General features: G+C 43.8%; 1 protein-coding gene across 1 annotated transcript in view; it reads right to left on the bottom strand.

Moving 5' to 3' along the window:
- Positions 1-374: 374 nt before the first annotated feature.
- The window catches only part of IPO9 (importin 9), a 55609-nt gene continuing 42870 nt past the window's right edge, over positions 375-13113 (bottom strand). Inside the window, exons 15-24 of the mRNA XM_008067121.2 lie at positions 10564-10790; positions 7934-8082; positions 7301-7429; positions 5294-5569; positions 4830-4996; positions 4098-4231; positions 2638-2760; positions 2106-2210; positions 1823-1899; positions 375-1380 (exon numbers count right to left, since the gene is read on the bottom strand). Coding sequence (XP_008065312.1) covers positions 1270-1380; positions 1823-1899; positions 2106-2210; positions 2638-2760; positions 4098-4231; positions 4830-4996; positions 5294-5569; positions 7301-7429; positions 7934-8082; positions 10564-10790 — 1498 coding nt within the window. The 3' untranslated portion in view covers positions 375-1269. The remainder of the gene's footprint in view (positions 1381-1822; positions 1900-2105; positions 2211-2637; positions 2761-4097; positions 4232-4829; positions 4997-5293; positions 5570-7300; positions 7430-7933; positions 8083-10563; positions 10791-13113) is intronic.

Below are 13113 nucleotides of genomic sequence, written 5' to 3'. Positions count from 1 at the left end.
AGCAACATGGTGAGACCGTCTCTACAATAAATCAAAAATTTAGTTGGGCGTGGTGGCGCACACCTGTAGTTCCAGCTACTTGGAAGGCTGAGGTAGAAAGATCACCTGAATCCAGCAGATCAAGGCTGCGGTGGCCATGAGTGTGCCACTGCACTCCAGCCTGGGTGACAGTGATTCCCAACTTGGAAAAAAAACCCCCAAAACTGATTAAACAATGCCAGTTCTCTCAAAATCATTTCAGGCTTGGTTTGCCAAAACACATGAGAATGTCTAAATAGGCTCCACCTACTTCTTTCTCCCTTCTATTTTTACTTTCCTTCTAAAGGGAAGAGAAGGCAAAGAGGTGCCAAGGCACCTTATACCATGCGACTAAATTCATTTGTAAAGATTACTTTACTGTCCTAGAAAAATACACATTGCAAATTTGAGGGCTACAACTTGACCACTTTAGCGGCTTCCTGAGGGAAAGGGGATATCTTTGAATATCAGACTCTGTGGTAATGAGGGGCATATTAAATATAGTCGGGTCAGATGGATTTTTAGAAAAATCCCTTTCCCCCCATTTTCTAAAAAAGGAAAAAGAAATTGCCACCTGTCTGGCTTATTTTGTGTGTGTGCATGTATGTACAGGAACAGCTTGGGGGGAGGGGTTGTCATGCAAGGAGGCAAAACCAAGACGACTTCCTCTGACAGAGAAGCCTTAGTGTTGTTAAAGGGAAGCAAGGCAAAGAGGTCACTGGGAAGGGCTTAGAATGTAGCTGCTCCCACCTGTTCCTCTTGAGAACCCAGAGCAGCAGTGGTAGAGGGCAGAAAGCATAATGATCTCTCAAGAGGATTTCTATCTGCACACATCAGATGTCCTACGAAAGTAGATAGGTCTTTTGTTGAATATAAATGGTAGTGACTTCCTGTGCTCCTGAGGCAGGGCAAAATAATCCATGAACACATAATCCTTCTGGGCAATGTTTCTGGACTGGCCAGCAGATGATTCTCAAAACAGAAGTGGGGGCAGAGTTGGGGAGAAAAAAAGTTTTAGAGATGGGATATCTTGAGGAACTTTGAGAAATGTCCTTTGTTCCAGCACTCCTAAGTGACAGCATTGGTGAGCTTGGTCTGAGGTGTTGTCAGTATCACTCTGCGGAGGCCAAGGGCCAAGAATCAGGATGCCCCTCTACGTTGAGAAGAAAGTGCATCTCAAGGCCAGTGAGGGCTGCAAAATTGTTTGTGGCTGGGCCAGGAGAAGAAGCAAATGTAGAAAGGCTCCCCTTTTTAGATGCCAATGGTCTGCAGAATCCGCCTCTCGTTGTCATTAAGGTGGCCTGAGAACATTATGTAGCAGGGTTGCTGAGCAAACTGGCAGAGGAAGTCTGTGAGATATGCCTGGAGGGAAGAATAAGAGTGGCATTACTCAGGGGTCTCGAGGTCACCCATCTGCAGTGGGATAAGAACCACCACCAAGTGGTACAGGGAATGCCGGCTTTTAGACAAGTGCCAGCTCCTTGAGGGATGGCCTTCTATATGCTTGGATCTAGGTTAGGTACAACACTGGGACGAAATTCCATAGGGAAACAAAATTAAGGCTATATCTCATATTTCATCTCAAAGATCGTCACAACATAGCCTCAAAAAGCTGGATTACAACACTGCAACACTCAAATACAAAGTCCCAGACCACCCAAAGTCCTCGAACACTCAGCAAGACAAGAACTTGGTTCCCATGATAAACTATAAATGGATTTGGGCCCATATTCCCAAACTTGGGCCCTGCTTCTGAGGTTTGGGACACTGTCACTTGCACGACATCTTCTCTGGACACCCTCACCTGTAGGTCAATCTGATAGAGAGGATCCTTCAGGGCATCAGGGTCATCTTCCTCATCATCCTCGTAGTAATCCTCTTCTGTTAGACAGAGCCAACACAGGGCAGGTCAGGGCAGAGGCCTGTGATTAGGCCCTAAGTGATAACACACCACCACATGGCTGAGGTGAAAGGGGCAAGAGCCCGAGGAATGTCCGTGTGCCCACCTCTCCCCTCTCTTGCATAGCCCATTCTTGGCATCAGCGTCCAAGGGAAGGGTATTTACCATGTACTCTTAAACTGCTTACCATATTTACTTGTCGCAAGTATGTCAGATAAAAGTTGGCCAGCTAAACCATCCTCCTCCTCCTCTTCTTCCTCCTCTTGGTCTTCCCACATATCATTGGAATCATCTACTTGGAGATGAAAAGCAGCTAAAGCATATTCATGCATTTTCCCTCCCCAGATCCAAACAGGCCAGAACAGAAGGGCTCTGAAGGTTTCTGCAACGTGGCTTATGGTTCCCACTGGGAGAGAATGAAAGACAGCCAAACCCACCCAGTAAGTCTGAACAGAAGAATCTGAGGAGATAAAAGGTCGATGGGCTATTGTAGTTGTCTTCTGGCTGCCTCCCACCTCAAACCCTGCAAAATTTCCTAAAGCAGACCGGAAAACCAGCTCTTTACATGCCTAGTACCTAGCATGGTGGCAGTCACAGAAAAGCCACTCAATAAATATTTTTTAAAAGTCAAGTGATTCAATAAACCAAAATGATAATTTGAAAATGTATAACTTGATCTGCCAGGTTAAAACTCTCCTGGGAGTAAGGGCGTGATGCACCTTGACTCCACTCTGCAGGAGTGGCCTGGCGAGCGGCATTGGCCTCCATGACGTTGGAGAGTTCGTTGATGATCAGCTTTAGAATCTTGACCAGCAAAGGAATGTTTGTCCAGCGATCTGGGTCTGGGAAGGAAGAAAAAGGCTTCAAGTCAGACTGTCACTAGGCTTACTTCCAACAATGTCCCATTCCTTCTTGAGTACCACTCATCAGAGTTTACCATCCCTTGGGCTTCCCACTGTCCCTATGTTCAGCCATCAAAGAACAATTTAAGATTAAATAACTGGCTGGGTGCAGTGGCTCACGTCTGTAACCCAGCACTTTAGGAGGCCGAAGTGAGAGGATTGCTTGAGCCTAGAAGTTCAAGACCAGCCTAGGCAATATAGCAAGAGATCACCTCTATCAAAAATAAAAAAGTCAGCTGGGCTCGGTGGCTCAGCCTGTAATCCCGTGCTTTGGGAGGCTGAGGTGAGTGGATTGCCTGAGCCCGCGGGTTCGAGACCCGCCTGGGCAACTTGGCGAGACCTCAATTCCACAATAAATCAAAAAATTAGCTGGGCGTGGTGGCACGCGCCTGTAGTTCCGGCTACTTGGAAGGCTGAGGCGGAAGGATCGCTGGAACCCAGCAGGTCGAGGCTGCGGTGGCTGGGAGTGGCCACTGCACTCCAGTCTGAGCAACAGAGTAGACTCCAACTAAAAAAATAAATAAATAAATAAAAATAAAAAAGTCAGCTGGGTGTAATGGTGTGTGCCTGTAGTCCCAACTAATTGGGACTAATTGAAGGATCACCTGAGCTCAGAAGGTCAAGGCTGCAGTCAGCTGTGATCGTGCCTCTGCACTCCAGCCTGCGTGACAGAGCGAGACCCCCAACTCAAAATAAACAAATAAAAAAATAAATAAAAATAAAGTTAATAGCTTTATTCTGTTTAGTATTATAACAGTTCAGAAGTTGGATGAGATAAGAGTTTAAGAATAACGAGAGACAGGTTCTTATTGATAATAAAGCCCTGAAACCATGTCACTATACAGCACAGTACTCCAGTTCACATGACTTACAATTTGAGGAAAAGCAGAAGTGATTATAAACCTACAATTAGAGACAGTAACTTTGTACTCACTACCTACAGACCACTGGAGTCATAGGTTAAAGGCAACTCGATAACAAAGACATGCTGAATATCTATGTCCAAGCCCCAGAATGAAGCTGGGTCAGGAATCCTTGGTACCTGACACTAGTTTTGCCAATTTTTGGTAACAAGAAGGAACCATGTGTTCTGATCCATTATTCCATTTTTCTGCTTCTTTGTTTAAATCAAATTTTTATAGAGACATTAAAATTATCTACATTCTAAAAACAATTATGTTTTAAAAATATAGACCACAGTACATTCCTGCCCTTTACTCAGGTATTCTTACCCCTCCCTACAGGGAGGGAATTGGAGGGATGGCAGCATCACCCACTTTTGGCTGATTTAGAGCGGGTGCGGATGCCCTCATCCATGCTGTAGATCTCCTCTCCCTTCACACGGATATCCTGTAGTCGTTTGTCATCTGCATTGATGCCATGTTGCAACAGTTTACATAGTGCCACAGAGCTGGCAAGGAAAAGACAAAAAACGCCAGTTACCCACCCATCTAGACTTTATTCCAAGAAGATAAGCAATTATGTCCTAAGACTCTCTCTTTGATGGTGAAAATTCTGTTCATAACTAATTAGAAGAGATAAGAGCTCAACTAAAAATGTGGTTTAGAGTTCAAGAGATGCTTTACTGAGATCTGTTCTTGGACAAAGCTAGGGTGGGGAAGCATCACAAGGCCATCTACACTGTAAGGTGCAATGGGGTGATGAGACTCAGTGTTGCAAAAGGCTAGGAAAAGTTAGACAGCCAGGGTTAGAAGGCTTGGGTTTATAAAGGAACATAAGCCACCAGCAGTACTTAGCTGATTAAAGTCTGTGGCAGAGGAGGAGCTCTAGCAACGAGAAATCATAAATATACGGTCTACCCGCATTGACAGTCTTTTGGGGATTTCAAGACAGCAGCTATTAAAATATACAGGTTAGCAATAAAGAAAGACAGAAAAGGGAACACAAGGGACAGACTGATATGTCAAACAAAAATCAATGAGGCAAGTTGGGGAAAAAAAGAAATGCAAGTAGTGACAGAATGCCCAAAGAAGAAAGATGGGGCCTACCTGACTTTGCCTTCATATTGTCCATAGAACAGATGCTGTCGGCTTGTCCACTCAGCCATCACAAACTCCAGGGCAGGTTTGCCAGTAGGTCCCGGAAGGCTACACAGGAACTCCAAGAGAGGTTCCAGCTGAGTGTGTACCAGATGAGCGAACACCATGATCAGAGACTAGGAGATAACAAGAAGGACATCTGCTTCAGGGAAATCAATTTCAGAGACATAGGAGATGAGAGGGAATTGGTTGGTCAGTTAAGAAATAGAGTCTGCACTTAAAGTACCAACCACAGGACAAGAAAACATGGAGAGTTCCTTGTTCATGTTTCTCAGGCAAGAACAGACCCCAATTTACTTAACTGTTTTACAAGGATAGGAAGAAAGAGGGTTAAACAGCTCAGGACCAATACACTAATTCCCATCTCTATCAGCCACGGGGTAGGAAAGCCCTGCTCCCCACTGCCCTCTTACCTGCATGACACTGAGAGTCTCTGCCTGTTGCATCTTACTGAGGATGGCACGAAGAATCTGGTCTAGATTCTCCCCCAGCTCCCGCCCTGCCTTGGAGATGAGGGTGGAGACAAGGCGGCCTACAAAGGCTGCAGTGAACTCTGAGGTGCGGGGGTCCAGGAGCTGGCTCACCACTTGCATCACATACCACAGTCCATTGTGGCCCTGCTCGTCATGCCACTGGGCTACCTGTTCCAGCGTTACTGACACATAGGCCCGCAAGCACTCTCCACCATTCTGGGGAGACAGAGATGGCAAGCCCATATTAGCCACCTGAGGATAGATGCGAGAGGCCTCAGTCTACATAAGCAAATGTTATTCTCAGAGGCCTATGACTCACCAGAGCAGTGAGCTTACAGGGTCTGTGGTGAGCGCATACCCCTGGGGCCAGGAATTTACTGTTACAGATATAGATATGCATTACAGAGTCCTCACTTTAGCCAATCAGCTATCTAAAAAATGTATCTATTTGATCACAAGGGACAGTGGCCAAGCAAACTGAGTTTTAACCATAAAGATCTACCTCTGGTACTGGAAAAATATGTCTACAGTGCAGCAATGATTGGAGATACTACAGGTCTTTGTGGAAATAAAGACAAACCTTACACAAATCACCATTTACCTAGGAATTTCCAAGATAGTCAATATTGGCAAGCTCCTATATCCTTTATAAACTATTACATTAGTAAACACCTGAAAAAGTAACCTTCTCACTCAAGAAATAAAAAGGGAGGTGAGTGAATTGCCTGAGTCCGCGGGCTCAAGACCCGCCTGGGCAACTTGGTGAGACCTCATCTCTACAATAAATCAAAAATTAGCCAGGCATGATAGTGCGCGCCTGTAGTTCCAGCTACTTGGAAGGCTGAGGTGGAAGGATCGCTGGAGCCCAGCAGGTCAAGGCCGGAAGCGGCCACTGCACTCCAGTCTGAGTGACAGAGTGAGACTCAAACTCAAAAAAAAAAAAAAAAAGAAATAAAAAGGGAAAAATTTTCAGGTATCTCTCCCCTCTCCAGAGACCTATCACTTTGCTGAGCTTGTTTATTTATTTATTTATTTATTTTAGTTGGAGTCTTACTCTGTCACCCAGACTGTAATGCAGTGGCCGCTCCCGGTCACTACAGCCTCGACCTGCTGGGCTCCGGCGATCCTTCTGCCCCAGTCTTCCAAGTAGTTGGAACTACAGGTGCACGCTACCACGCCCAGCTAATTTTTGATTTATTGTAGAGATGAGGTCTCGCCAAGTTGCCCAGGCGGGTCTTGAATCCGCAGGCTTAGGCAATCCACTCACCTCAGCCTCCCCAAGCGAGGGATTACAGGCTGAGCCACCGAGCCTGGTTGCTGACTTTATTAATAGAAGAAATATGCAGAGAGATTTTCTTATGGCCTCAAGTCTAGATGTCTGCAATCTCTTCCACAGTAGCAAGACCCAGATATATAGGTGGTCAGACACCTGGTATCCACACTCTTTAAGATCATAACATACCCAGAAGCACAAAATGCTTGGCTTTTGCAGTCTGAGCCCGCGAGTCCTCTGGATAAATAGGGAGCCGACTGACATATTTCTTTCCTTTTTTTTTTGTCAGTCTCACTATGTTGCCCAAGCTGGAGTGCAATGGCACACTGTGGCTACTGTAGCCTCAACCTGCTGGGCTCAGGTGATCCTTCCACCTCATCCTTTCAAGTAGCTGGGACAATAGGCGCATGCCACCATGCCTGGGTAATTTTTTTTTTTATTATTTATTGTAGAGATGAGGTCTCACCAAGTTGCCAGGCTGGTCTCGAACCCTTGGGCTCAGGTAATTCTCTAGCCTCCATCTCCCAAACTGCTAGGATTACAGTTGTAAGCCACTGTGCCCAGCCTGTCTGACATATTTCAAAAGCATAAAAACCATGTCAGAGTTCTCAGCTACTATAAGCCAATGGCTGGGAAGCTCATCTTTCCTCTTCTAGTCTCCATGCTTCAGATACCTGCATGGTGGCATTGTCATCTGTGTGAAGGGTGCATTGCGCCACAGCAGGAAAAGCTTGGCAGATGAGGAGCTGGGAAAGGGGAGGCTTTGTATTTCGTACTACTGTGGTCAGGATATCAATGGCTGTCTGAAAGAGAGAAGAAAGAGAAGAGTCAGAATTGCCACTGGGGAGGTGTGCCAACAATCAAGATCCTTACTTGGTGGACATAACATAGTAATGTGGAGGAAAGTTCATTAATGAAAGGCATGTTTCAAAGATAAAAAAGGGAATTATTAGAGAGTAGGTAGTGCTCTCAGCTTCTTCATACTAGCTCATTGATTACACATGGGGTGGGCAGTGCATGGTAGGGGATTGGATAGCCAGGTGACATACTTAGTGGTGATGTGTAATAGTGGCATTCTGTTCAATTCACCGAGGGTGCCTCTAGAACAAGAAGAGTCATTTTCTTAAAGCCTCAGAGAATCACTCAATGTTCTTGTATTCAAAGTAGCCCAGTAAAATCACCCCAAGAATCTCTAATGCTATTGTGTTATTGTCAGCTAGGTGGGATCTGAGGGTGGACTTGAATCTCCCTCTTCCTCCCTCCCTCTCTCTCACACACACATGCACACGCGTGTTGTAGCCACTTACTGCACAGAGTCCTGCAGGGATCTTGTCTGCAGGGGCCTGCATTATGCTGACCAGAGTGGGAATCAGCCTCATCTGCATTGGACCCTGACAGGCTTCAATCTGGGACAGCTCCTTGAAGATGTCCTGAGCCAGCGAGGCGACGACAGGATCTGAAGTGGATAAGGCAACAAGGAATCCCCCCGCCCAATGGTCTGCATCTACTTCTGACTTAATGATGCCTGTTATTTGGCCCTAACCTAACTTAACAACTTCTGCGTTGATTATACATCACATACTTGGGACCTAGTGGGGCCACATGAATAACCTGAAAGAACAGGAGAGATGCTAAATCTCCAAGAGGTACAGTATGTATGGTTTCATTAAGGCAGAGACTAGTCATTAATGGATACTCGTAAAATGAAATTTGGCTTTTTTCTGAAGCACATCTTTTTTTTTTTTTTTTTTTTTTTTGAGTTGGAGTCTCACTCTGTCGCCCAGACTGGAGTGCAGTGGCTGCTCCCGGCCACTGCAGCCTCGGCCTGCTGGGCTCCAGCGATCCTTCCCGCCTCAGCCTTCCGAGTAGCCGGAATTACAGGCATGCGCCACCACGCCCAGCTGATTTTTTTTTTTTTTTAAATTGTAGAGATGAGGTCTCGCTGCCCAGGCGGGTCTCGAACCCGCGGGCTCAGGCAATCCACTCACCTCAGCCTCCCAAAGGCGCGGGATTACAGGCTGAGCCACCGAGCCCGGCTCTGAAGCACATCTTTAAGGTATTTATTACTGTGAAATTTGGATTCGTTATGAGAGCAAATTCCACCCCCTAACCAAAAAAATCCAACTAATACTTTGTTAAGACAAAAAACTTACAAAGACTGTCAAAATATGCTGGGTGTGGTAGCTCATGCCTGTAATCCTAGTATTTTGTGAGGTGAGAGGATTGCCTGAATTCAGGGATTCGAGACTAGCTTGGACAACTTGGCGAGACCTTGTAGCTACAATAAATCAAAAAAATTAGCTGGGTATGGTGGCACATGCCTGTGGTTCCAGTTACTTGGAAGGCTAAGGTGGAAGAATTGCCTGAGCCCAGCAGGTCGAGGCTGTGGTAGCTGTGCGGATGCCACTGCACTCCAGCCTGGGCGACAGTGAGACTATGACTCAAAAACAAAAACCAAAAAACAAAACAACAACAACATCAAAACCATCAAAATACTAACTTCCCCCTCCAGGTTCTCATGTGTAGAGAAGAAATCATGTCTCCTACAAGGTAGTCATGATAGATGTGAAGAATTCCCAAAGCCATTTCTGGGGCAAAAGGTAAAACTCTCAAAAAGCACAGTCTTATGAAGAAATGGAACTTTAGCTCAACCTACTTTACCTATGTAATAAAAATATCCTCTTCTGTTTACTATGCAAAAATACATGCAGTGTGCACTAAAAGATCACTATAGCATAACTTGTAATAGAAAAAAAATTGGAAACACCCTAGATGTCTATTATCAGAGTAAGTTATAATATAGCCATTTTATGAATACTATGTGATGGCTGAGAAGAATGAGATATGTAAAAGAATGCAATGTGAGAAGATGTCTAAGTGGCTCAGCCTGTAATCCCGCGCTTTGGGAGGCTGAGGTGAGTGGATCGCCTGAGCCCGCGGGTTTGAGACCCGCCTGGCAACTTGGTGAGACCTCATCTCTACAATAATTAGCCGGGCATGGAAGTGTGCGCCCATAGTTCCAGCTACTTGGAAGGCTGAGGCGGAAGGATCACCAGAGCCCAGTAGGTCGAGGCTGCGGTGACTGGGAGTGGCCACTGCACTCCAGTCTGGGTGACGGAGTGAGACTCCAACTCAAAAAAAGAAAAAAGAAAAACCAAATAACATGTTCAGTATGATATCATATTATATAAATAATCCTGACCCCATTATATTTTTCTGAGATTCAATATTGGAGCTCCCTCTTTAACGTATTTTTTCTGGTGTTTTTTCCTACATACTTATCTATACACACATCCTTTTTAAAAACAAAAACCAAAACTTGATATCATATTCTATGGGTTTTTTTGAAAACTATCTTTTCACATGTTGTGATATGAGCACTTTCCCATGGTTTTCAATATTACTTTGATGCTTAAATTTTAAAGGCTGCATAATATTTCACTTATGGAAATGATTAATCTCTTTTCATTATTATTATTATTATTATTATTATTATTTTAATCTCTTTTCATTATTCCCAAATTTTTATGACTATAAAATCTTCCAGTAAACATCTTTGTTCATAAACCTTTGCTCATATCTTTCTTCAGTATCTCTTTTTCTAAATTATAGTTCTAGGCCTTTTCTTTTAAGAAGTTTTTCATTTAGTTGTCCAATTTCTTACTATCATCAAAGTTTTGAATGATGTCTCTTGTGTGATTGCTTTTTATTTACTATCTTCCCCCTTTAGTCCTTATTAGAGAGTGTTACAAAAATAAGTACTTTACTTCTTAATGCTGCTATATTTAACAGCACAACTCTATTATTTGTTAAGTGAAAGTCACATTCTTTGCTTATGATGCGAAGACCATCAGACCTAAAGAAATTTTCACTGCAATTAATCAGCCACCACCTTTTCTTTGGTGCCCCTCATAACACATCCTCCCTAGTGGCATACCATTACTGTATTTTAGGAAAATGGCGATGGTGAAGGGGCAGATTTTGCTTTCCATGCTTGCTGTGAATTCTGGGTCTACTGTACAAACGATGCATAGGGTCTCCATCACCAGGTTGAGGACCTCTGAGCTGAACTGGGCTGCAAGGTGAATTAAGCCATCAAGGATGCTGGGGAGGAAGGGCTGAAGAACGTGGGTACTCTCTGAGACTTTCAGTTGGTCACAATAACTAGAGAAAGACAGATAAGTAAGAATTATTCAAAAGCAGATCCTTCAATTTCTGTTTTTTCCAATCAATCTCACGTTACAGCCTTTATATATATGGAGGTTTATGAAGCTATTTCTAGAGTTAAGTTTTTACATCTTGCTGTAACATATTATGTAAATGTCAATATCACCACTTTCTATGTTCTTTAATTTATTTCTATGTTGATTTTTGCTATTTTCCTTAAAAAACTTTTTTTTTGAGTGGGAGTCTCACTCTGTCACTCAGATTGGAGAGCAGTGGCCACTCCTGGTCACCGCAGCCTTGACTTGCTGGGCTCCGGCGATCCTTCCGCCTCAGCCTTCCAAGTAGCTGGAACTACAGACACGCGCTACCACACCCAACTAACATGTTTTTACTTAATTAATTCATTAAAAATTTTTTTTCATCAGGGTCTCACTCTGTCACCCAGGCTGGAATACAGTGGTAAAATCATGGCTCACTGCAGCCTCAAACTCCTTGGCTAAAGCAACTTTCCCACCTCAGCCTCTCAAGTAGCTGGGACTACAGGTATATGACACCACACCTGGCTGATTTTTTTTGTAGAGGCGAGGCCTTGCTATGTTGCCTAGACTGGTCTTGAACTCTTGGTCTCAAATAATCCTCCTGCCTCAGCCTCTCAAAGTGGTGGGATTACAGGCGAGAGCCATTGTGCCTGGCCTAAAACACTGTTTCAGTATGTTTAAAAAACCAAGTATAGAAACAAGGCTTTCTGTAGGTCCTCAATAAATGGTTTTTCTTATTTTTTTTTTAAGTGTCTTGTAACCATATTATTTGTGTCAGTTGTCAAAGGTCCACAATAACCAGTGAAACTGTAGGTGTGATCTCAGATCTGTCCATAGAATTTTAATTTTTGGCCCATAATGTCTTGATTTTCAATACTACTTTGATCTAACTTCCCCTAAAGAGCTGATGTGGGCCAGGCGCGGTGGGTCAACCTGTAATTCCAGTACTTTGGGAGCCAGGAGGTTCAAGACCAGCCTGGATAACTTGCTAAGACCCCGTCTCTACAATAAATCACAAAAAGTAGCTGGGCGTGGTGGCGTGCATCTGTAGTTTCAGCTACTTGGAAGGCTGAGGCTGAAGGATCGCCTAAACCCAGCAGATCGAGGCTGCGGTTGCTGTGAGTGTGCCACTGCACCTCCAGTCTGGGCAACAAGAGTGAGACTCCAACTCAAAAGAAAAAAAAAAGAGCTGATGTGGCATCTGGCTTTAGTCAGCTCTCAACTCCTTAAACTAGGATTTGGATTCATCCTTCTACCAGCACTGAGCTGTCCCTTTCTGTTCACTCCCTACTTCCATTCTAAGGGTCTATAGGTACTTTGCTCCTCTAATAACTTTGAAACTATAAAGTCCAATAGATCACAAAGACTGCATCATCTAACCAGATCATATTGGATCTTGTATTCCATACTATAAGAGTTTAGACTTTATTTTGGAAGCCAGTGTTTAAGTTTTAAACTACTCCTAACATTCTCTTTAGCTGTAGTTTAGGATGAACTACTCTCTTTATCCTATACCCAAAGTCTTCAAGAAAAACTGATACCCTAGGGAGATATTATATATTTATCCTGTGGTTTCATGTACCATCTTTCTTAATATGACTTTCTTCTGAAGTGCCTGATTCTCAGAGTTTGAAGAGCACACTGAGAGCCATAAAGGGTTTTAACTATAGGAACACAAAATCGGTTTTCTATTTCAGAAAGATCAACTTGACAGCTCAAATAATATGGACAACAGCAGTGTGAGGCTGGAGATAGACAGCTCAATCAGGTAGCTGCTGCAGTGATTCAGGCAAGCGAATTTGAAAACACAATCTAGTGTAGTAGTAGTGGAAGAGGAGGAGGAAGAGATCAGAGGCCAAGGAACCAAGATCTCAAAGGCAAAGATCTGGGATCTCTACCTTTATTAAGATGGGGAATACAAGATCTCTACCTTTAAGTTGAATATCTGAAGAGACTAGATTTCTTTCTTTCTTTTTTTATTATAAAGATGTGGGGTATAATTCAGGGTTAGATATACAAACATTAATTATGCAGGTACCCTTGTTGATGAGGTATGCCCCTCCCTCCCCTAGCAGTTTCCCTCAGCTGCCAAACCCACTCGCCCTCCTCTGACAGTCTCCCATTACTGCCAAACGCTTTCTTACAGTATTATAATTGCTCAAGGTCCACTTATGAGTGAGAACATATGGTACTCTGTTCTTTGTTTCTCTGATAGATCACTAAGTATGATTGACTCCAAATCCATCCAAGTTGCTGCAAAGTCCATATATTTGTCCTTCTTT

The sequence above is a fragment of the Carlito syrichta genome, unplaced genomic scaffold (genome assembly GCF_000164805.1).
Source record: "Carlito syrichta isolate Samal-C Ts95f unplaced genomic scaffold, Tarsius_syrichta-2.0.1 Scaffold309294, whole genome shotgun sequence".
NCBI classification, from domain to species: domain Eukaryota; kingdom Metazoa; phylum Chordata; class Mammalia; order Primates; family Tarsiidae; genus Carlito; species Carlito syrichta.
This window is presented reverse-complemented; position numbering and strand designations above follow the sequence as displayed.